The sequence below is a fragment of the Microtus oregoni genome, unplaced genomic scaffold (genome assembly GCF_018167655.1).
Source record: "Microtus oregoni isolate MIOR12 unplaced genomic scaffold, Mior012 000007F_ref0000211, whole genome shotgun sequence".
Lineage (NCBI taxonomy): Eukaryota > Metazoa > Chordata > Mammalia > Rodentia > Cricetidae > Microtus > Microtus oregoni.
In genome coordinates, this window is record NW_024543066.1 from 16250329 (window position 1) to 16275023 (window position 24695).

The 24695-nt window shown below is 47.6% G+C and overlaps 1 protein-coding gene across 2 annotated transcripts in view; it reads left to right on the forward strand.

Moving 5' to 3' along the window:
• Fhl2 (four and a half LIM domains 2) overlaps positions 1-19818 on the forward strand; it is a 72644-nt gene extending 52826 nt beyond the window's left edge. For both annotated transcript variants that reach the window (XM_041655097.1, XM_041655098.1), the window contains exons 3-6: positions 7099-7273; positions 14138-14307; positions 16953-17139; positions 19243-19818. In XM_041655097.1, coding sequence (XP_041511031.1) covers positions 7099-7273; positions 14138-14307; positions 16953-17139; positions 19243-19394 — 684 coding nt within the window. In that variant the 3' untranslated portion in view covers positions 19395-19818. The remainder of the gene's footprint in view (positions 1-7098; positions 7274-14137; positions 14308-16952; positions 17140-19242) is intronic.
• Positions 19819-24695: the final 4877 nt, after the last annotated feature.

Genomic DNA, 24695 nt, shown 5'->3' on the forward strand with positions numbered 1-24695 from the left:
TGGATGCTTACTCTTTGGAATGATTTTCGAGTTTTTTTTTTTCTTTCAAAAATATGAGATTTTTTGTTGGGTGTGGTGGTTCATGCCTTTAATCCCAATCCTCCAGAGGCAAAGGCAGGTGGATTTCTGTGAGATCAAAGCCAATACAACTGACATAACAAGTTCTAGGCCAGCCAAGGCTACCCTTTCTGCAAAATAATAATAGCAATAGTTTTAAATAGTGTATCAAGTCAGTACTCTCCAAATTAGGATGTTTAAGTTATTATTATTATTATTATTACTGGTGTTGTTGTTATTATGACTTTGTGTTTATGTGTGTGACCATAGGTATATGCGGGTCATTGTGTGTTTGTGTAGAAGTTAGATGACAACTCTTTAGAAAGTCAGTTTTCTTCTGACTGATGGGGCTCAGGGATCAGGCCTATACACAAGCTTTTATGTCGGATGAACCATCTCTTGGCCAGATTCCTCAGGTCTCAATGAGCAAGCCACGCCATGCATAGTCTGTCCATAGACTTTGTAATGAGCACAGACATCGTGGGTACAGTAATCCCACTTGTCTGCCAAAGTACATTCCAAGATTCCTGGACCCCTGACGTTATGATTTCTCCAAACACCAGGACACCCTACAGTCAGCATGACAAGAAGTCACTGCTGGGAGCTGCATATACAATGTGACAAAAGAAAATTCGTGCCCCGTCTGGGACAAAGTGAAATGTCTTGAGACGGTGTCCTGCTTCTCAGAATGTGTTGCAACTTAAAACTTAAGACTCCTCTATTTTTGGATTTTCCCAATAATAATTTTATATTGTGGTTGGCTTAGGTATCTGAGAACATGGAAAGTAAAAGTGTAATAAAGGGCGAATATTGGATTTATTTGGGCAAATTTTAAAGGAAATTCAATAAATCAGGGCCTTCAGAGTGAGGAATAAAGCTGGTTTACTGGGTTCTGTCAGAAAAGACCTCGCAGCTCAAGAAGGCCCAGCAGCGTCCTTCAGCCGCCAGCATCCTTCAGCGGCATGTGTCCTTCCGCACGCTCAAGATGGGACCCAGGAGCCGCTCTCCCTGGGTTGATGCCTGGTTCCATCTTCAGCAAGCTCTGTGACAAGAACCAGCTCTGCCACCTATGAGCCTTCATTTCCGTATCTGTCCAATGAGGTCACTTATCTCACAGAGCTGTCAGGGAAATTAACAATGTGAGGAAATTCTCCTTCTCGGGGAGCCGTGTGACAGCCATCCTTTCTCCTGCCTTCCATGCCTGCTGACTTCATTTCTAAGGATCTGAAAGAATGTAGAAGAAACAGGATCACCTAATAATCTCAAAGCAGAGCTTCTTTCCAGCAGGCTGGGCATAGTTGGTGAGCAAATCCACTTACTCTCAGAAATCAGCTTGAGAAGCAGTTAGTTTGGGGAAACGGCAGCCAAACATTTCCCAGGTTAGGTGGAAGAGTATGCGAAGGAACTGTGGAAAGGCAGCCAGCTGCAGTAGGGCCTGCTGTTTAGAGCTACCGCCAGCTACGTAAAGGCCCAGTGGAACTCTAGAGTTCAGCCGAAGTCCCAACAAGGGCATATTTGGAGGCAGGCAACAAGCGTGTTCTCAATTGGGAATGGCCTCAAAGGGAAAACTATAGTCTGAAAAGAAGTCTTTGTGCTGTTCTTCCGTGTATAGCAACATTTTCCTGCAGTTCATGACCTTCCTGTGGGCTCAAGATTAGCCTTAGTGGTTTTTCTCTTTGTTTTTCTGGGAAATAGAAAAGGTCTTTCCCCTTTTTCCAATTTCTCTAGAAAACTTAGTCTCTTTCTCTGCCTCCCAATGCTCTCTCTCTTTCTCTCTCTCTCTTTCTCTCCCTCCCTCCTCCCTCCCTCTTTCCAGTGTTAAGATGAGCATAGGGCTTCATGCATGCTCACCAAGTTCAAGCTGCCCCCTCCTCAACATTTAAGTGTCATTGTCATTGCTCACGAAGCAGTGTGGTCTTCAGTATCTGGAAAAGACTGGGTGGTTAGTAATAAGACATGGAGATCGAGTCTCTTCTATAGAACAGTATAGCATTTCCATGTAACTACACACAGCCTCCAACATCCTGTAAACTGTCTACATGCTGTTTGTGATATCCACTGCAGTATAGATACTATTAAAGAATTGTTGTATTATTTAGGGACTATAGCACACCCCCACCCCTAAAGTGTGTGTGTTCAATCCAGATGATGTTTTAGTTTTGAATCTTTTCCATCTGTGGTTAATTGAACCTCAGGATTGAGAATCTGTAGATATCTGAGTCATTTGTGCAGAACAATATAGGAAAAACTGAACTAGCCAACACTGCCATAATACTAATCATGAAAACCAAGGTTCTGTTTGGAGCCGTGAACCTAAAGAATGGAAAGATCACTTGGCACCCAGTCTTCGTGGTGAATATGTGGTGTGTAGTGTCAAGCGTTGGCCAGCTCTGACCTATCATCTCAGTTTTCGGAGTGACATTTTTGAACTGCCTCTGAGCCCCAGAGAATCCTGGGACTAACACCTTGTCTCCCACTAAGACTCAAGACACTGAAATCAGGTGGGCCCGGAAACCGCTCTGCTCTGAAGCGAGTGCAATGCACAGTCTCAGTTACCATCTTCTCACTGTAAACTCTTTGACCACTTCCTGGTTAGTGCAGTAAGCAGAGAGATCAGGAGGAAGATGTGACAGCCTTATCAAGGGATCTCAGAGCACAGCCTGAGAAGCCCAGGAAGAGCCCAGTGGCCTAATAAGTGATGTACCGTATGGCTTTGCATACGTGTGAGTCTGAACGACATGCATGAGGTTCTGTGTTGGCCACAGCTTTCTCGGGGCAGGTGAGATGTGGGCTGAGCCTGCATCTGAGCAGCGTTTTCCAGAGAGGAGAGACATAGATGGAGGCTTAAACGGGTGGGGCTGGAGCAAGCCAAGGCTGGGTGAGCAGGCTGGGATCAATTTGGAAAGGGCTAACGCCGATGTGCCACCTAAAAATCAATCAATCAAACAAACAAACAAACAAAAACGGGAGCAGAGTTTGGCTTGTTGAATCAGTGAAGGTAGAAATCTGGGATGCTGGGGGGAAGCATCTAGTTTTTTGCATCCTTGTCTCGAATCTGCTCATGCATAAGCATAAAGCTTTGCCTCATATGGTTATTGTATGGCTTGGAATAGGCAAGATGAATTTAGAAACATATTTTTAGACTATAAGGGCCGAGGAAATTTTAAAAGCACTATACGGAATTAGAGTGCTGGAATTCTTCCTGTGGGAGCTCTTAAGATGTTAAAATTTTTTAACGGGGTGTGGTGTCTCATGCCCGGAACCCTCACACTTGAGAAGCTAAGAAACGAGAATACCTAGTTTGTGTCTTGGTCTCCACAGTAAGCTCAAAAACAAAGAAACAAACCAAGAAGGCACAAGAGAGAAAGAATGTCTGATTTGCATTGCCACCTTCCTGTGGAAGTGTAGTACCAGTGAGTGACGTTCAGGCCACCGCTTCCATGACTGGTTCTGAGCTAGCATTCACTGAGCAGTCCCGATGTGGCAGAAACCGGTGCCGCTTTAGATGTATTAAGGCAACCGCCTGTCACAACCAATAGCAGGAGCCGCCCTTCCAGTTTTCTGATGAGAAGTCTGAGGTTGAAAGGCTGGAAGGTCATCAACATCTCCACCTGGAATAGGGGAAGGGCCCGTTCTGAGCCTCCTACCCACCCATCCAGGACCTGCCAACAATGGTGACGCAAACCTGTTTAGTGACGTTCTGGTCCACCGCTGAATTTAGGAATATAATCAGAGGTTGATATTTACCTTCAGAGAAAACATGTCTGTTAGAAAGGGTTAAGAATGATTACTATGCACTATAGTATTCATGGCGAGTGTGTGTGTTCGTGCATATGCACTCAAGTGTGTGTGCCAGACAGGCAAGTGAGTTAGGAAAGCCTCGGGAAATGATGTCCCCTGGTCGTGGGAAGGCAGCTGGGAGTGAGTGCTCTGCCTGACTCTTGCTAGGCATCCTGTGATCTCTGCATGCCTGGCTGGGCTCCCTGAGTGGGATGGGATGGTTTTTTGTTTGTTTTGTTTTGTTTTGCTTTTCGGCTCTACTCTTTAGCAGTCTGAAAGGCAGGGCAGCATAGGTGGGGGCAAAGGGTGAACTGTCACAGCCAAGAACAGGCCCTTTCCTTCCGGTCTGTGGATGAGAAGTCAGAGTGTCCCATCAGGAGTAGTCAAGTCAGTAGGAGCTTTGGCCTTGGGCAGGTCTGAAGCCCTATGCTGATGCTTCCGTCTAAGGGACGTGACAATGCACATATTTATTCTTGTAAGTGTCTTGTGACTATCAGCAAGGCAGTCTTTACCTGTGGCGTCTTCATGGCAGAAGTGTTCCCTGTGGAAAGAACAAAGAGTTTCTACGGAAACTTAGAGCGTTCAGTCAGCTTTTCTGCAAATGTCTCATTACATCAACGCAAAGGACTCTGTCCTTCTAGGGACTCATTAACCAGGGTAGGGACTGGGGACATGTGGCAGCTTCACTTTTGTTCTGTAGTTCTTAAGGTTTCCTCCCTCTGTTTCTGTCATTTCTGAAGGTTGCCCCGAAATACAACTTTCCTGGCTCCTTGAGGTGGTTTGAACAAGACGCCCCCTCTAAGTCTCAGGCATCAGAACACTTGGTTCCCAGCGGGTGGCTGCTTGGGAAGGATTAGGAGGTGTGGCCTTGGTAGAAGAGCCACATCACCGAGGGCCAGTTTAAGGTTTCAAAGGCCTTTGTTTGTCATCTCAATGCACTGCGCACATGCCTCCTACTTGCGGTTTTGAGACGTGAGACCTCGGCTCTCCTTGCCACCAGGATTTTGCTCCATTATCCTGGATTCTAATCCATCAAAACTTGAAGCCCAATGAAATACTTTCTTTTCTAAGTTACCTTGGGCATGGTGTTTTGCCCCTGTGAAAAGCAACGAACAAAACTCTTGCTTTTCTTCTCGCCGATAAAAAGTTTCAGCAGGTGTGTGTGGTGCCCGTTCCCTGAGCAGAGTCACCCACCAGGTAACCACAGCTCAGCTTACAAAGGCGGCTCTGACTTTGCTCCCTCACTTCCGTCCAGTGGCGGCCACCGAGAGCCCTCCTTGGTAGGGTGACTTATCCCAGAGGAAGGCCAGCTAACGTCTGCAAAAGCGACCTTCCACTGACCCATGCCACAGCTTTGAATCAGGATTTGAGCCCAGAGCCTGATTTGGATACATACCAGCTGTGTGACCATGAGCAAGCCAAGGAATGTCTCTGAGCTTCAGCACTAATTACCTTCTAGGCCTCTGTAGGATTGTGAGCTTACCACACAGTCCCAATTATCATCAATAGTGCAAATTTCTGTGGTTTATTTTTCATGTTTGTTTTATTTTCTCTGCGATTTGGACCCCTGATGTGTTTTATTTTGAAGATAGGGTATATATGCATAGAGAGGAAACAAGTTATATCCAATCCCAAATGATATAATATAGCATGTGATGATATATATATATATATATTTAAATGATAACATGTACATTGTGTTAACTTAGCAGTTTGTAATGAGTTAACACACAGACCCGTGGGATCAAATTAAAGCAGTTTATACTTTATTTCACTTTAAAACTAAGGACATGTGTTCTCCCCCTACCAAAAAAAATTCTAAAAATATTTAAGTATTAAACCTGGAAAGGAGAGGCTGGGCTTCTGCTCTCCTATACCCTACTCTCTTCATTCACAGGCTTGTGAGAGACCAGCGTATTGGTAAGCTGTGTCCCTGGTCCCCTTCCGCAAAGGACCAACCCACTGACACTTGGGATCTGAGAGAGAGAGAGAGAGAGAGAGAGAGAGAGAGAGAGAGAGAGAGAGAGGTGTCAGCAAGAGAGAACTGCTGTACTTTTGTTTCTGTTCTGAGTTTGGGTTGGGGATGCTTAGGGCTTTCTAATCAAGTCACACCTTCCCCTTCCCCCGGGTGTCACTCTAAGTGTGACCCGGGTGCAACGCTTGGGATGTTTGCTGTTGATGCCCTCTACTTGAGCAGAGGTGCCCAGGAGATTTTCAGGTGGAAGTTTAGCCCAGGAAACTTGGTAGCTTCATACTCTGTTTCTGCCTGATTGATGTGTGGATGGTGGTGGGGATCGGGGTGGCAATGGCCGGAACAGAGACTTTCTAACGTAAAACTGGACATGAAAGGGTTGTGGCTTCGCTCCAAGTTGCTGCTTCAAAACTCTAGGGCCCATGTAGACAGGGCTTTTCTCATCCTTCAAGCAAGATCAAGGGCAGCACAGAGTCAACAGGATTTTCTCCCCTGGACTCTTTGGCCCCCTGCTATCATTTACTAAGGCTTCTGCTTCTGTCTTCTCAAGGCTTTCCCCATTTGCATATTGTTGCTATCGGCAACAAAGGCAACCCAGTGCAAACCCTCATCTCTCTCCCCTTCAGAGGCAGCCCAGTGCACCCACCCTTAGTGCCGACCCTTGTCTTCCCCTCCCTGTTCCCTTCTCAGTCCAACACTACAGCCTCACTGCTACTCCCTACAGCCTTCGGGATGAACTGAACTCCATGCTCACAGGAACAGAGCCTGACTCATCCGGACATGAACTTTCTCACCCTGGGCCTGTTGCCCTCAGTGACACGAGATCTGACAGGCACCCCATCTCGTCTCTTTTCTCCTGTCCCACAGCTGTCCACACCGATCCTCTTTCTCTTTCCTGATCCACTTCCTGCTGGCCCCAGATCCTGCCCTGGAGCCTGTGTCTGAATGCCCCAACACCCAGGGTCTCCCTGATGTGCTTGTGACCACAGTGGCCCATCTTCTGAAGATACTTTGTACAGGAAGGTCAGTTTTCAAATCACACACATGCACACACACACATGCACACACACACGCACACACACACACGCACACACACACACGCACACACACGCACACACACTCACACATGTGTACACACTCTAGCAATGCAGCACACCAAGGCTCCCGGGCTCCAGCCCACCTGTGTCCACGTTTGTCCTGAGGGCTTTGCTGTGCCCCTGTGCTACGATGAGTTAGACAGCAGCTCCACCTTTTCTGTCCTGCCTCTGACTGCGTGTCTGACTCTCCAGGACTTGTCCTACAAGGACCGGCACTGGCACGAAGGCTGCTTCCATTGCTCCAGATGCGGGAACTCGCTGGTGGACAAGCCCTTCGCCGCCAAGGAGGAGCAACTGCTGTGCACCGACTGCTACTCCAATGAGTACTCGTCCAAGTGCCAGGAATGCAAGAAGACCATCATGCCAGGTCAGAGCACGGGCCTCTCCCGCGCGCACACGGCGCAGGAGGGCCTGAGCCAGTCCAGTGATGTGGGACTCTCGCTTGGCCATAGACACTGGTAGTGGTACTTCAGTGCTGTCCCCTGAACTTCAAGATGTGTTTAGTGACCGAAGATGTGGGGTTGGTAGCACACACCTCTAATCCCAGCACTCAGGAGTCAGGGCCGGTAGATCTCTGAGTTTGAGGCCAGCCTCGTCTACAGAGCTAGTTACAGGACAGCTAGAGCTATACAAAGAAACCCAGTCTCAAAAATTGGGAAAAAAATTGCAGGGGTAAGGTGTATCGTTAGGAAGTGTGGGATCTCTAAGTAGAGCTTATGTTCAGTCACCCCTTAGTGTGTCCAGACACCAACACACACAGATCCTTAAGCTCCTTATGCAAAACGCCCAGTGCTTACATAGAGCATCTTCCCGTGTATTTAAAATCATTTGCACGTGCTATATGAACACCGCTATATTGTGCTATGTGGAAAATAATGACAGAGGAAGTCGATATAAGTTCTCTAAGGAGATAGTTGTTTTTTGGGGGGATTCTTGATCTGCAGCTGGTTGTCAATAGAGAGAACTGGCCAGTAAGAAGAATGCCGGGCGTTCCCTGGAAATACAGTTCTTCTTCTCCCTTACTTTTCCCACTACATGTGTTTTCTCATTCTGCCCTGCTTGCTGAGTTTGTACTCAGTGATTTCAGCAACTATGACTTGTGCCCTGGGGTGTCAGGACTGGCCAAGAGCTACAGGTTGCTTAGCTGGAGTCTCAGAGTCCCACCATCTGTCTGACTCGTGGAGTTATGTCCTGAATAGACAGACAGACATCAAAAAGGACAGAACCTCAACTGGGTTAAGAACTGGACGTAATGATAAGGTGTCTCTTTTTTCACCTGGAAAAGACAGGGTACCTCTCTCTCTCTCCTTTTGGTTTTGTGAAGGAAAAAGGAATCTTTACTTTTAAAAAGTGAGAGAACAGCCCAGGCATTGAGGTATACACCTTTAATCCCAGCATGCCAGAGGGAGAGGCAGGCAGATCTCTGTGAGTTAGGGACCTGTCAGGGTAAGTTAATGAAAATATACGGAGGGCCAGTGTAGCTCAGTGACAGAGTGCTTGCCCAGCACGTGGGTTTGATTACCATCACTGCAAAAATACACACAAACACACATACACAAATACAGGATTGAAGAAGCAAATCTTAGCAGATACATGACGTAAAAATGGGCATTAGAACAGCTCAGAGAACCTGGGCTAGGTTCTCTGATGTCACCCCCATTTTTAAAAAGGTGGTACAGGCATAGGTGTAGGTTCAGGGGCCACCGTGAGGAATAGCCTTTGCATGACCTATTAAAGGCTGTCCAGATTCAAGTTGCCTGGTTCAGCCAATAAAAATACAGGTCTTGGGCTGGAGAGATGGCTCAGAGGTTAAGAGCCTCTTCCATAGGTCCTGAGTTCAATTCCCAGCAACCACATGGTGACTCACAACCATCTATAATATGGATCTGGTGTGCTCTTCTGGTCTGCAGGCAGAACATCGTGTACATAATAAATAAATACACCTTTTAAAAAATTACTTTAAGAGCCAGGTCGCTTTTAGCATATGCCATACATGGCTGCTGAATAGCTACACAAAGCCGGCAGAGAGCTTCCGTCCCTAGAGTGTCATTAGGAAGTATAGGCCCTTCCTGAAGACTAGGTAGGCGGAAGCACCAGTAAGCAGGTCACTTGGATTCAATGGGGATGGCAAGCTGACTGAGGACAGAGACATCTGTGAGCAGATGGGACTCAGGGAAATGTAACTTTGGGTGCGTGGGGAAGGTGGACAGATCCTGTGCAGACAGTGGTCCAAGCAAGGCCATCATGCGCCCTCTAGTGGAGAAACTGTGTATAGACAAGAGAACTCAAATTGTTTACAATTGACTGTTAACAAGGTCCTGAACCTGGTCAGTCGGAAAGCTGAGGCAGGAGGACAGTACATTCCAGGCCAGCCTGGGCCATAGTGCCAGATTCAATGTAAGATAACTAAATAATTTAAAGTGTCAAGACGTCTTCTTTGGAATATTTTAACTATAGGGAGGGTTAGAATCAAGGGGAAGCAGACACATTGAGAAACTTTAGAATCACCAGGTGTATCCACTCTGGTGCCCACAGGCTCTGTGTGTCCCAGAACAGCCACGAATGCCAGCAACGTGTTTGTAGATCACAATATCATATTGTCAGCTGGTGACACATCCCTAAGACCACCGTAATATTAAGTCACCACTAAAGTCTGTGCGAGATTTTAAAAATGTGAATTAACCTTGGGACTCTGAGTTTTGAAGTACACATTGAGAAAGTGTGATTTTAAGTTGAAATTTCTTAATGTGTTAGCTATTTTAGCACTTAAAATATTTCATTATTCATGATACCCATAATTTTAATTTTTTTCCTACTACTTAAGAATTTGAAGTTTGAACTTTTAGGTAGAGCTATCAAATATATTAAATTTGAAACTGAAGTTTAAAGGAAATTCATTTCACCCCGCTGGTTACTGAGACCAACATAAAGCCATTTTAAAGTATTTTTCTTAAAGAATCACATTCAGTGCCAGGTGTGATGGGGCACACATTTAATCTCCGCCCTCCATCGATAGAGAGAGGCAGATCTCTGAGTTTGAGGCCAGCCACTTACGTGATGAGTGTCTGTGTAAAAGCAGAAACAAAAGAATCAGATGCAACTGAGACCAAACATTTAAGACCACTCTGGAAAATATAAGCACATATGATGAGGGAGGGGTTGAGAGAAAGCTTAATCCATCCTCCTACCTCGGGCTTCCTAGTGGCTGGAACTGTAGGTATGTACACCTGCCTGTCTCTGGTCGAAGGAGATGTTTAACTCCATTGTGCCAACGGCAGCGTCAATGATGCATGTAAAAGCAATTGAAGTTGGAGCTGGGGAGATGGCTCAGTCAGAAAGTGCCTGATTCCTGTCACTTTCATAGGGGTGTGTGAGCTGCAAAACCTCCATGTCGGAGTGGCAGGGGAGGTTGGAAGGGGTTTAAGGAGGGGCTTCTGTAATCGTGTTCACACTGGTCCTCTGCAGTGTTCACACTGATCCTCTGCAATGTTCACACTGGTCTTCAACAGTGTTCACACAGATCCTCTGCAGTGTTCACACCAGTCCTCTGCAGTGTTCACACTGATCCTCTGCAGTGTTCACACCGGTTCTCTGCAGTGTTCACACTGGTCCTCTGCAGTGTTCACACCGGTCCTCTGCAGTGTTCACACCGATCCTCTGCAGTGTTCACACCAGTCCTCTGCAGTGTTCACACCAGTTCTCTGCAGTGTTCACACCGGTCCTCTGCAGTGTTCACACTGATCCTCTGCAGTGTTCACACCGGTCCTCTGCAATGTTCACACTGATCCTCTGCAGTGTTCACACTGATCCTCTGCAGTGTTCACACCGGTCCTCTGCAGTGTTCACACCAGTCCTCTGCAGTGTTCACACTGATCCTCTGCAGTGTTCACACCGGTTCTCTGCAGTGTTCACACTGGTCCTCTGCAGTGTTCACACTGGTCCTCTGCAGTGTTCACACCGGTTCTCTGCAGTGTTCACACTGGTCCTCTGCAGTGTTCACACTGGTCCTCTGCAGTGTTCACACTGATCCTCTGCAGTGTTCACACCAGTCCTCTGCAGTGTTCACACTGGTCCTCTGCAGTGTTCACACCAGTTCTCTGCAGTGTTCACACCAGTCCTCTGCAGTGTTCACACTGATCCTCTGCAGTGTTCACACCGGTCCTCTGCAATGTTCACACTGATCCTCTGCAATGTTCACACTGCTCCTCTGCAGTGTTCACACCAGTTCTCTGCAGTGTTCACACCAGTCCTCTGCAGTGTTCACACCGGTCCTCTGCAGTGTTCACACCGCTCCTCTGCAGTGTTCACACCGGTCCTCTGCAGTGTTCACACTGGTCCTCTGTAGTGTTCACACTGGTCTTCAACAGTGTCCACACTGGTCTAACCAGGTGGGCGTTGACCGACACTTTTAGTCTCTCTTACTTGCTTTACATGTGGCAAGCAGGCTTCCTCACACAGTGGGGGTGACAGCAGGACAGTCCTGGGACCATTCTGTGGCCACTCTTACCGCTGGGCAGCTCACAGGAAGAGCACTGGTTGGTCATTGGGATCAAGTGTGTACCCAGGCTCCAATTCCCAGCCACAGTCACCCACTCTCACAGACGTGTAGTGCTCCCCCGTGTGGCAGGGCCATGGTGAGCTCTTCGTGGGGACTTGCATTTTGTTGGAAAGATGCCCTTTATTTGTGGTCTGTCTGCCCCACCTCAGATATGATAACCATTTCTACCAAGGATAATAATCCATTACCACAAGTCCCAGAAGTGGTTAAATCCTGAAAGAAGGACATGCTGGAGATGGAGTGACCACACATTCTCCCTAAATGTTTGCCTTCACTGCTGGGTCAGGAACATAGACAATCTGGCTGTTCAGTGCTGGCGACAAGAACTGTCAGAGAATGTGTCATCATATGCTAAAACATGATACAGAATCTGGAAGATGCCAGCCAGCGTGGGCTAGTCAAACAAGATGGACAGTGAGAAAAACAAGGTGGACAGCTCGTGAGGGACAACACCTAAGGTTGACCTCTGACCTCTACACATATGTGTGGTTCCTGTGTTGGGGGATATGGGGGAGTCCAATTCGAGTCAAGGGTTTTGAGTTTGTAGTTTCAACTTTAAAATTTAAATCACCCAACAGAATAACCCTATGTCATTGGCAGCCAGGTCCCATGGAGTACATGATGCTTAAGAGACAATTTAGAGTCACGTTGTGACACTTGGTACAGTGGATGCTCGCGGCCTCCCTGTACGCCAGGGAACACTGCTGCTGGGCTATAGCCACTGCACTCAAGCTCCGACCCTTCTGTAGGAGAGCGACTAACCAGCTACACTTTTGGGTTTTTGTTGTTGTTTTTGGCTTGCTTTGCTTTTGGCAAAGAAGAGATACTGCAGCATTCTGGGTGACAGACTGACATATGGGAAGTATTTGGAGAAGATGTGTGGGACGACAAGTGTTACTTCTCCAGAAGAGATAATTAGACCTTTGGTAAGGTAGAGTCTATTGCTATAACACTTTTTCCGGTTAATACGACTTTTAAATGACGGTGACACGCTGTGACAGGAATGGAAGCCCCCAGCCTGAAAGCACAGCTGGGGAGGAGTGGAGAAGGCAGAGCTAGCTGCATGACAATTCAGGATGGTTAAATTCTAGGCTATGTTAAATTCTAGGCTACGTTAATTAGAAACTTGGGGCCCAAGAGGGGTATGACAGTGGGCATTGAAGCATTGCCCACCAAAGGCTGACCCCTCTCACATCAATCTATAGGCCGATCTGATGGGGGCACTGTAGTAATTGAGGTTCCTCTTCCCCAGTGATTCTACCTCATATCAAATTCATAAAAACAGACAAACAAATCCAACGCCCAGCACACGAGTTTATCTTAAAAAAGAAAAGCAAATTAAATCTCTGATGGTCTTCTGGACAAGAGCCAAAGAAAGTCAGTGTGCAGTTCCTCTGGTGGGCAGGGTCCTCTAGACACTTCCCAAGCCTGCAGCCCAGCCACACAGCTGCAGCCCAGACACCCTGCTCCAGCCCAGCCACACTGCTCCAGCCCAGCTACACAGCTGCAGCCCAGCCACACAGCTGTAGCCCAGCTACACAGCTGCAGCCCAGCCACACAGCTGTAGCCCAGCCACACAGCTGCAGCCCAGACACCCTGCTCCAGCCCAGCCACACTGCTGCAGCCCAGCCACCCTGCTCCAGCCCAGACACACTGCTCCAGCCCAGCCACACAGCTACAGCCCAGCCACACAGCTGCAGCCCAGCCACACAGCTGCAGCCCAGACACCCTGCTCCAGCCCAGCCACACTGCTGCAGCCCAGACACACTGCTCCAGTCCAGCCACACAGCTGCAGCCCAGCTGCAGCCCAGACACCCTGCTCCAGCCCAGCCACAGTCTCTACTTCCTCCTGTTTCTGTTCTCCCATTTTGACTGCTTATGCTCACCTCTACAGTGGCCCACCACCTTCTGTTTGACTCCTGCTGACTGGTCCCTCCAGTTTGCCCTGCCCTTCATGCCTAGAAGACCAGTGCTAGGATGCTAGGATCTTTTGTGCCTAGGGCTGGGCAGACAGGTCCTGGGGAAGTAGAGGTACAGAGGAGGGGCAAGTGTCATTAGAGAGCCGCTGAGACAGCATCTTGGTGAACTACACCAGCATGGGTGCAGGACAAGGGAACAAGGAAGCCCACATAGGCAGGGTGGCTCATGAACATTGTGATGAAGGTAGAGGCAGAAGGCACAGAGCCCTTTCGCTGTAGTGAGCACACTATTGTTTTTTTCTGAAATTTTCCGTTAGATGTTTTCTATTTGACTGAAGTTTGGCCGCAGATAACAGAAACCATGGAAGGTTGAACTATGAGTGTAGAGTAGACCGTTATCATCCCCATGTGGCAACCTTCACCAACACCACCCCGTAAGAATGCTCTAAGCTTGTAGTTATCTATGTTTTGTAAAGCAGAAAAGCATTCAGTTTCTATTTTCATTTAACATTTCCAACCACCGTATCTAAGGTAACTCTCAAATGCCTACTAAGTACCCGTCCTGTCCGAGGATCACATGTAAAGCATCGCATCTAAAGGCAAACTAGGAACTATCTCCAGCTAGAGGCGAGCCTTTGAGAGCAGGAGGGATTAGCTGTATCATGAAACTCAGCGGTAGCAGGCTCTGGAGGCACATCACTGGGACTCCCAAGCCAGCCTAACATCTGCTGCTTTCTCTTGCCTCCCACCTCAGGTACCCGCAAGATGGAATACAAGGGCAGCAGCTGGCATGAGACCTGCTTCACCTGCCAGCGCTGCCAGCAGCCCATTGGAACCAAGAGCTTCATACCCAAGGAGAACCAGAACTTCTGTGTGCCCTGCTATGAGAAGCAGTACGCCCTGCAGTGCGTGCAGTGCAAAAAGGTGCTGAGCTCCCCCCGGGTCTGCTCGAACTTCTCATTTCCCATCCTTGGCCTGGCTGCCATGCAGGAACATTATTGCATCTCCCTGCTTAGAGGGCATGGCCGTTTTTACCTTGCGTGTTTGTTCTTGTGGGTGTCTGTGCATTGATCTATTGGGTCTGTGATCCGGTCTCTGTTTCAAAGAGATGAGCTCTGAGAAAAATTCATGCCTTCCAGAACATTTCTGAATGTTTATGGCCTGATGGTGGAGGGAAGTGAAACTCCCCGTCTTAACCTCTCTCTGTTCTGCTGATCTTAAATCAACAAGAGCCACAGCAGGGGGCTGCCACTCTCTCCCTCATACAGCTCCATGGGTGGCGACACTTCCAGGGCCTCATTGCCATTAGGACTTCTGCCGGCCTGTTTAAGTTATGTCTTTCCCCTCCCTCAATTCCCTGCTCACCTGTGCCCTCCCCTCCCCCATTTCCCTGCTCACCTGTGCCCTCCCCTTCCCCATTTCCCTGCTCACCTGTGCCCTCCCCTTCCCCATTTCCCTGCTCACCTGTGCCCTCCCCTCCCCCACTTCCCTGCTTTCCTGTGTCCCCTTCCTCCCTTTACTTCCCTGCTCTACCGGCCCCCGCCATATTGATGGCTGTTCTTTGTTGAACACTCCCGTACTTTAAATTCTTGTTTCTTCTGGGATATCTTTCTGCTGTGCAGCTACCTCTTCTAACTTGGAAACAGTTTGGTCTTTTTCCACGAGGCTCATCTTGATGTGATGGGGGAGGCTCCCATGTGAATTTACCCATCATGAACTCTGTCAGCGAGGCGGATATCTCATTCTGAACTCCTTGTTAACTTGCGTGTGTTTGATGGCCATAGAATCTATATATGAGGCCTAAAAGTCTCTTCATTTGTACTTATGCACAACAAAAACCGATCTCTGTTTGGGAGTCATTGACCTTGAGATCAGCCCCATGGTTAGGCCTACAAACTCATAGGCACCCCTATAATCTCCACATTGTAAGACCCTGATGGCATTCCCTGCCATCTGAGTAACTCACCTCCTCTGAGTAACTCCCTCTGTCACATGCCCATCTGTGTGGTCGTTTTAGTTGCTAAAGTGCAGGTGGCACAGCCTTGTGGGGTGCATGCCTTTGTGTATGTGCTCCCCAAATACACTCAGGACTTCCAAGCCAGACACATCCCTCCTTAGGCAATGAAAGAAGCCATGGAGCGCCAGGGATCCGAGGCCAGACAGGACACATTCAAGGGCTGGATTTTAACCTAGGTGGAGACGACCTTGCAGTCAGTGGGTGTCTTGACACATGTCCTGTGGGACAGGACAGATTGTTCACAGAGTAGGCAACAAGAGGAACCAGCTAGGCTGGGGCATGGAGACTGGGGGTGCTTAGGGAAAAATCTCTGAGGAAGCCATGCTGAAGTGAAGCCGAACCTGCTGATGGAGTGTGAAATAATGGGGTGGAGGTTGTGAGGAGAGCTGAGGGAGAGGGATGGAATGTATGAATAGAGGTGGGGTGGTGAGGGGCTAATAGAAGGGGTGAGGAGAGGTGGAGTAGTGTGAGGCATAGGCGACAGTGGGTGTGGGATCCAGGTCACGGAGGAGAGCCTCCAGGCAGAGGAAACATCACCTCACAGATCCACGCCTCCTGTATCTCCTCAGAGCACGGAGGGCCAAAATATTTTCCATAAATTCTGTTCCTGGCATGAGGGAGTGACTGGCCAATGGTCTCTGATGGGTGGCTTAATGACAAGAGAGCAGGGCAGAAGGAGTCCCGATTCTTCCTGCCTTGTCATTATCCTGCTATGACTTCATTCTTGGGCAATGCTTGGGTTTCGGTTGAGTCCTCTGTAGCACAGAAATAGCATCTTGCTGCACGACCATCACGCAAGAACCCCAGAAACTGCTGGATGCTGCCACACTGAGGTGTGGCCTGGAGTGTTTCCATCCCACCTTCCTTCACTACTGCCTGTCAAACTGAGACCTCCCCTGGTCTCTGACTCCATTCATCACCCAGTGTTTAAATTCCTGTGAAAAGAAATATTTGAAGTGACTAGATGCAGTTGAGGGATGAAGAGCTGTTTGCAACGTTGCAGCTTTCTTCACAAACCTTCTATGTCTGGAAGACAGGGTGAGGATAAAGGCTCCCAGGATGCTGATCCGTCCCTTGAGGCCACACCAGCAGACAGGACAAGCTGGGCATGGGGATAGAGCTGGAGAGGTCACTGGATGCATCTCCCTTTTCATGAGTGCAATGTCATAGCTAGAACTGAGGTGCTGAGGTCTTTATCCATGGCTCTCTCTTCAGCGATAGGGCTGCTCAGAAGTAGGAGTCAGCATCCTCAGTGTTGTCTCTGATGGTGACCACACCACTGCGCCACCTTCCTATTTGGGAAGGTGACAATGCCCCATAGCACCCATACCTTCTGTTCCCCTGCACTAGTGACACCTAAAGACCCATGGTCACTAGGGAGAAAGCCAAGAGTGACAGTGGTAGGGAGGGTAACACCAGGTGTCTGAGGTTTGAGGCTCAAACTGGACATTTGCAGAGGGCCGGGCTGTCTCGCATCGTCTGCTGGCAATAATGGTGACAGATGCCTACCAGAAACCAGGGTGGTCCTGACTCTTGCACTTGTGTCCTCCAGCCCATCACCACAGGAGGCGTCACTTACCGGGAGCAACCCTGGCACAAGGAGTGCTTTGTGTGCACTGCCTGCAAGAAGCAGCTGTCTGGGCAGCGCTTCACTGCCCGGGATGAGTTCCCCTACTGCCTGACCTGCTTCTGCGACTTGTACGCCAAGAAGTGTGCTGGGTGCACCAACCCCATCAGCGGTAAGCATCCTGGGAAGACCGCTGCCAGGGGATAGGCTGGCGGCCTCCTGGAGCACCGCGGAGGCCTAGAGTGTTAGCATGGTGTTGTTAGCATCCTGAGGCTCTGCGCCCAGTCTACCTTTCTGCCTCCCCGCCGCCTGTCCTTGACACACTGCTTGTGCTTCTGCAGATTACTGAGAACTTCCCCTTGCCTGGTCATGGAGAACCAATGGCCTCTCATTGAGTGTTTCTGCTCGGGTCTATGAGCCTATTATAATCACATGAGCAAACTGAGAGCTCAAAATGTGCTTGGCTGGCCAGCCAATTATCTGTTCTAAGGTATCAGACATGCTGAAGATATTGAAGGTGGAGACTGGCTGGCTTCAGACTAAACATCTGCCATGTGTACCAATCAGTGGCCAGGTGGGGAGAGAAAAGCGTGAGAGTTCTGTCAAATGGAGGAGGGCCCAGCCTAATGTGGGGAGTGTCACTCCTGGACAGGTGGGTCTGGGTTTACAAGAAAGCAGCTGAGCAAGTCTTGGAGAGCAAGCCAGAAGGCAGCACCCCTTCCTGGCTCTGCTTGAGCTCCTGCCTCCATGTTCCTGCCCTTAACTTCTCTTCATGCTCACCTGTAAGCAGTAAAAGGAAATCAACCCTTTCCTCCACAGTTGCTTTTTGATCATGGTGGTTATCAAAGCAACAAGCAAACTAGAGCACTTCAAGAAGCATTCCTCCATTTACTTTGTATGTAAACTAGATACTCCATTTTGGTTTTTTTTTTTCTTGTGGTTCTGAGGATCAAACCCAGGGCATCACACATGCTAAGCAAACAGTGTGCCATTGTGTTATACCCTCAGCTCCAAGAACTTGCTTTTTTTTTTTCCTTTTTAAACAAACAAATAAACAAAAACTCCACAAGCTACTTAGGGAAAGAAGGCTGATGAGGTTTGCTGTGCATCCCTCCATCATGAGCAGAAGTGGCCTTTGGAAGGACACAGACACTTCATTAGAGACCACTGCTAAGATCTAGCCCTAGCGTGACTTGCCAAAGAGAAAAAAACTTGACACTTTCCCCGTGTCAATAAGAACTACCTGGTGAGTCAGAGTTGGGTAAGTCTGAGAACGGGTGTGGGTGTGGCTTCTTTGTCACAGTATGGTTTATCATACTGGACTCTTGATATCAAAAATTAGTCATCTACATTTCACCAGAACACATGGCAACTGTGTCATAAGTCCATGTATTCCATTCTTCTTGGTTGCAGAGTGGCCAGTGGCCATACAGACCACCTGTCGTTGATAGCATAATCAGCACCCTATGAACCTTAAACATCTCATGAAGACTAGTCAAACATGAGTCACCAGAAAGGAGAGAAGTGAAACTAGTTAGTTTGCTTGTTTACCAATACTGGAGCAGGGCTGTGGCTCAGTGCTCAAATGCTACCACGGCATGCCTGGCCCCGGGCCTGCCTCCAGCACTGCGAAAAGATAAAACCGTGGTTTCGCTCAGTCCTTGACTCTTTCAGGGTCAGCTCCGGCCTGCGACCCTATCTTCCTTCATTGTACTGTACCCCGATTCACCGAGCCCCTTCTCTCACCCCCACTCCTGATCTAGAGCTGGTCCCAGGGTCACCCCTCTGCAGGCTGGTCCTTCCCTAGCCCTTCCTGAGATGATCACACCTCTCCTCTCCTGCCTCCCCGCATCTACTCCCTTTGCTACAGCACCCAGCAAAGGCACGGGATCCTGTTCCCTTTTCTCATGGGGAGCAGGTTTCATTTCAGGAGAAAACAGATACTAATCCAGGAAACAGCAGGCACTTTTCTTCTCACAGTGCCAGGGTTGGAAGCCAGAACCCCACACTCAGTAGGCAACAACTGAGCAACACACTTAGCCCAGGCAGGCACTTCTTCATAGCGTGTATCACACCCCTGTGCCCGTCCTGAGTTCCTTGAGGCTTTGTAGAATGGATGATTGTATGTGAATTCCTGACTCTCCGTCACTCATCTGAAGGTCGCACGTGTAGTAGGCACAAGGTTGAAGCGGATCAAACTGTAAGGCCTTTTTTCAGCTCTGTGGAGACTGATCACGTGGAGACGCCTCACCCTGCGCTTTTCTTTTGTGCGCAGGTCTCGGTGGCACGAAGTACATCTCCTTCGAGGAACGCCAGTGGCACAACGACTGCTTTAACTGTAAGAAGTGCTCCCTGTCCCTGGTGGGGCGCGGCTTCCTCACGGAGAGAGACGACATCCTCTGCCCCGACTGTGGGAAGGACATCTGAAGGCAGCGCGCGGAAGCCGCAGCCTGTGACGCGGAGATTCGGATATTTTCTTTCAATGCTGTGTTCTGCTTCCCGCCAGCCACCGCAAGGCTTTCTCTCGCTGTCTCAGCTTCATGTTAATTGAAATCCTTTAGCTCTCTGCACCACTGCAGTCCTAGCCGGGACTGTAAACCCTGGATGGAAAGATGACTCGGAATTCTTTGGAGACACGAGGCAGAGTAAATGAAAAAGTGCCCCAGCGTGTCTTTATAAAGCATCCCTCTTACACTGCCTATTTAATTTTTAAGTGCAATTAGCATTGTCATGAATGTGTTCTCAAGGGAGAGCTGGGATTTGCAGCTTTGTAACTTCCTTTTTGTGTACACCCAGAGTAAGATTTATGTGACTTAGAATAAAGGTATTCAGAATAAAACCGTTGGCCAAGCACAGTGTGTAAAATTGATTCAATATTGGGGTCTCCCTTTAAATAACCTTCCTAATGTTGTGCCCCTAATACGGTTCCTCATGTTGTAGTGACCCCTGACCATAATGTCATTTCATCGCTGCTGCATAACTGTAATTTTGATGCTGTTATGAATTGCATTGTCAGTATCTGATATGCAGGGTATCTGATATGTGATATCAGATATACTTTACTGAGAGGGCCAGTGACCATTGCCTGCAGTGGGTCCGGATGGGTCAGTATTTGGTGATTATTGGCCTAGCAGGTTGGACTGGGGCAGCAGTATTCATCAAAATTCCACCACACTTTGTTTCAAGAAAGCCTTCTGGCAGCACCTTATTTCCCGACACTAATTTTTCTCCCTCCCAAGCTCTCCTCTTGTAACACAAATGTTCTACATTTGATGCATGAAATTATGCTCCATAATATGAATGGCGACAAGGCTGGGGGGCTAATGACAGGGAACCCAGGTTTTGAGCCTCACTTTCAGTAGCAGAGCTTGGCTCCATCCCATCAGCACACATCTGTGTAAGCCAGCAATTCCCAACCTGTGGGGTCTTGACCCACTGCGGGGTGATTGAATGACCTTTTCACAGGGGTCGCATATCAGATATCCTGCATATCAGATACTTACAGGACAGCTCAAAACAGCAGCAAAATTACAGTTATGAAGGAGCAATGAAATAACTTTATGGTCATGGGGTCACCAATGTAGGGGCCTTACATTTATATTTTAACAAAGTTTGCCTGAGGATCAGAAAAGTAAAACGCTGGTCAGCCTTACAGACAGGCAGCAAGGACACACACCTTTAATCCCAGAACTAGAAAGTATTATAAAACAGACAGCTCTCACATAGTCTTATTATGAGATTCCTGAAGGCAGAATCACTATTTCAGACTGAGGTTGAGGTAAGAGGCAGTGACTGGCTGTTTTGCTTTTCTGACCTGCAGGTTGAGCCCCAATTTCTGTCTCTGAGTTTTTATTAATCATGTTTCACACGGAAACATGAGGAACTGTATTAAAGGGTCACAGCATTGGGAAGGCTGAGAACCCCTGGTTGGCTGCCTTCTCATCCACCAAGCGAAGACACAAGTGACTCGAGCCACAGACAACACCAGTTTCTTTCACATCTTCAGCCCAGCACCCTAGGAAGGGGAGGCACACGGAGACACTGAGATCTTTAGTGTGTGTGTGTGTGCGCGTGTGCATGCATGCTTAAGGTGGTTTATCGTATCCAGCTCACCTTCAGGCTTTCACTAAAAAGGAAAACCAATACACAGCCACAGAGAACTCAGACTGCGGCAGCAGCCTGTGAAAGAGTCTTCTTTCTAGTGGCTGAACTAGGACACAGTGAGTCAATCTGTGTACCTGACCATGCATTCATTTCTCTTTGGAATGGCAACATGGCAACTTTTCTCCCTCTTCTTTCATAAGAAAAGAGAGTATGATACAGAGGAAAGCTGTACAAAAAGGAAATACCTCTGTTCAATCATGTAAAATCAGGCGTTTTTTTTTTTTTTTAAATGGGTACAGGATGTCCTTTTATTTTTTTATTTTTATTTTTTATTGAGAAAAGGAAAAAAAAGTTTCCAGCCTCCCATTTCCCTCCCCCTCCTCCCACCCTTCTCCCCCTCCCCCCACTCCTCTCCCCCTCCCTCTCCAGTCCAAAGAGCAGTCAGGGTTCCCTGCCCTGTGGAAAGTCCAAGGTCCTCCCGCCTCCGTCCATATCTAGGAAGGTGAACATCCAAACTGGCTAGGCTCCCACAAAGCCAGAACATTAAGTAGGATCAAAACCCCGTGCCATTGTCCTTGGCTTCTCATCAGCCCTCATTGTTCGCCATGTTCAGAGAGTCCAGTTTTATCCCATGCTTTTTCAGTCACAGTCCAGCTGGCCTTGGTGAGCCCCCAATAGATCAGCCCCACTGTCTCAGTGGGTGGGTGCACCCCTCGTGGTCCTGACTTCCTTGCTCATGTTCTCCCTCCTTCTGCTCCTCATTGGGACCTTGGGAGTTCAGTCCGGTGCTCCAGTGTGGGTCTCTGTCTCTATCTCCATCCATCACCAGATGAAGGTTCTATGGTGATATGCAAGATATTCGTCAGTATTGCTATAGGATAGGGTCATTTCAGGTTCCCTATCCTCAGCTGCCCAAGGAACTAACTGGGGACATCGCCTTGGGCTCCTGGGAGCCACTCTAGGTTCAAGTCTCTTGCCAACCCTAAGGTGGCTCCCTTAACTAAGAATTGTGCTTCCGTGCTCCCCATCCAACCTTCCTTTATCCCAATCGTCCTTTTTTATAATATCAAGCAAGTATATAAAGTACATGAGTCATTTTTTTACTCACAATTTCCTTCTCTAGTCCCGTTCCCACTCCTGCGGAACCCCGAAAAGTCTTCTCCTACCTTCACAGTATAATCCACCTAGTTTTGCATGGGTGAGGTTATTTATTCAAGCATGGACAATTCACCAATGGCTACGCCACTGAAAAAAAAAATTACTCCCTTTTCCAAGCAGTCATTAATCACAATAGTTCCTCAAGGATGGATGGGGCCTTATCAGTACCTCATCCCTAAATGATAGGATTCTAAGGGGCCCCATCATGTGCTAAAAACCAGAACTACTGATTTCATGAGGACAACAGTCATGCTATTGTCAGACAGCAACATTTTATGTCAGTCCTTCCTGTCCTCCGGCTCTTACATTCTTCCCTGTTTTCTGCAGTGTTTGGATGACCATTTAGGGCTGAATACCCAACAGTCACTCATTCATTCCCTGCTGCATTAATCATTGCCCACTGCAAGGCTGAGAGCAGCGCTAATCTATGGGTATAAACAAATATTGAGAAGGCAGTTTGATACCATGTGCCTTTAATCAAACAGTAGGCTCTCCACTTGTGCTTAGGACTTTCCCACAGGCTTTTCGAGTCAGTTTCTTAATCTGGGTGATGTTTAACAGCATGTAAAATGGGTGTGGGGGTTGGAATGAGACCTGTTCCTCAAAGTCTCAAGCGTTTGGACACTTGGTCTCCAGTGGGTGATGATGTTTGGAGTTTATGCAACCTTCAGGAGGTGGAGCCTTGCGGGAGAAAGCACGTCACTGGGAGCAGGCTTTGAGGTTGTGTAGGCTTACCCCATTTGAAGTTCATTCTATTGGAATGGTAACATATGCTGTGCCACTGTATGTTGGAAGTATGCAACTTGCATTTTCATCTTATAAGCGGTTACAATTAAGAGACTGCCTGAGTCTCAAAAGAGAGTTGGACTTTGGCCTTTTAAACTGTGCTGAGACTGTGTAAGACTACAGAGACTTCTGATGTGGAACGGCATTTTGTATTATATGTATATGAGCTGGAGGGCCAGGGAGGTGAATGTGGTAGTTTGAATGAAGCTGGCCCACATAGGTTCCTGTATTTGAATACTTGGTCCCCAGGTGGTGGAACTGTTTTAGGAAGGATTAGGTGGCCTTTTTAGAGGTGTGTCACTGGGGGTGAGCACTGGGGATTCAAAAGACTGTCTGCCACGTGGTTGTATCTGAAGATTTCAGCTCTCAGCTACAGCTCCAGTGCATGTCTGCCTGCTACAATGCTCTTCAGCATGACGGTCACAGACTCTAATAAACCTCCTAAAGTTGCCTAGTCAGAGTCTTACCACAGTAACAGAAGCCTAAGACAGGAGATGTGACCTTGCTGGAGAAAATGTGTGTGTGTGTGTGTGTGTGTGTGTGTGTGTGTGTTAGGGAGTGTGAGCTTTGAGATTTCACAAGACTCATGGCACTCCCAGTGTGTTCGCTATGTCTCCTGCTCATGCTTCAGGATGTGAGCAACAGCTGCCCCTCCTGCTACCCAGGCCTCCTTATCTCCACTCTGCCATCATGAATTCTGACACACTGAAACTGTAAGCACAAAATAATTTGCTCTGGGCATGAGTATTTTTTATTGTTTTTATTAAGCTATATATTTTTCTCTCCCCTCCTGTCTCCCTCCCCTTCCCCTTCTATCCTTTTCCATGATCCTCATGCTCCCAATTTACTCATGAAATCTTGTCTTTTTCTACTTCCCATGTAGATTAGATCCATGCATGTCTCTCTTAGGGTCCTCATTGTTGTCTAAGTTCTCTGGGATTGTGAATTATAGGCTGTTTTTTCTTTGGTTTATGTCTAAAAGCCACTTATGAGTGAGTACATATTATATATGTCTTTCTGCCTTTCTCCAAGATTTTTATCATGAAAGGATGTTGTATTTTGTCAAAGGTTTTTTGTTTTTGTTTTTTAGCATCTAATGAGATAACCATGTGGGTTTTTTCAGTTTGTTTATATGGTGGATGACATTGACAGATTTTCATATGCTGAACCAGCCCTGCATCTCTGGGATGAAGCCTACTTGATCATGGTGGATGATTTTTCTGATGTGTTCTTGGACTCAATTTGCCAATATTTTATTGAGCAATTTTGCATCAATGTTCATGAGATTGGTCTGTAATTCTTTCTTTCTGTGGCTTCAGTATCAGGTTAATTGTAGCTTTGTAATGAATTTGGCAATGTTCCTTCTGTTTCTATTGTGTGGAGCAATTTGAAGAGTATTGGTATTAGTTCTTCTTTGAAATCTTGTAGAATTCTATGCTGAAACCATCTGGTCCTGGGCTTTTTTTTTTTTTTTTGAGACTTTTGATGATTGTTCCTATTTCTTTAGCAGCTATAGGTCTATTTAATTTGCTTATCTGTTATTGATTTAATTTTGGTGATATTTAACCAGAAAATTGTCCATTTCCTTTAAGTTTTCTAATTTTGTGGAATACAGGTTTTTGAAATATGATCTGATAATTCTCTGAATTTCCTCTATGTCTGTTGTCATGTCCCACTTTT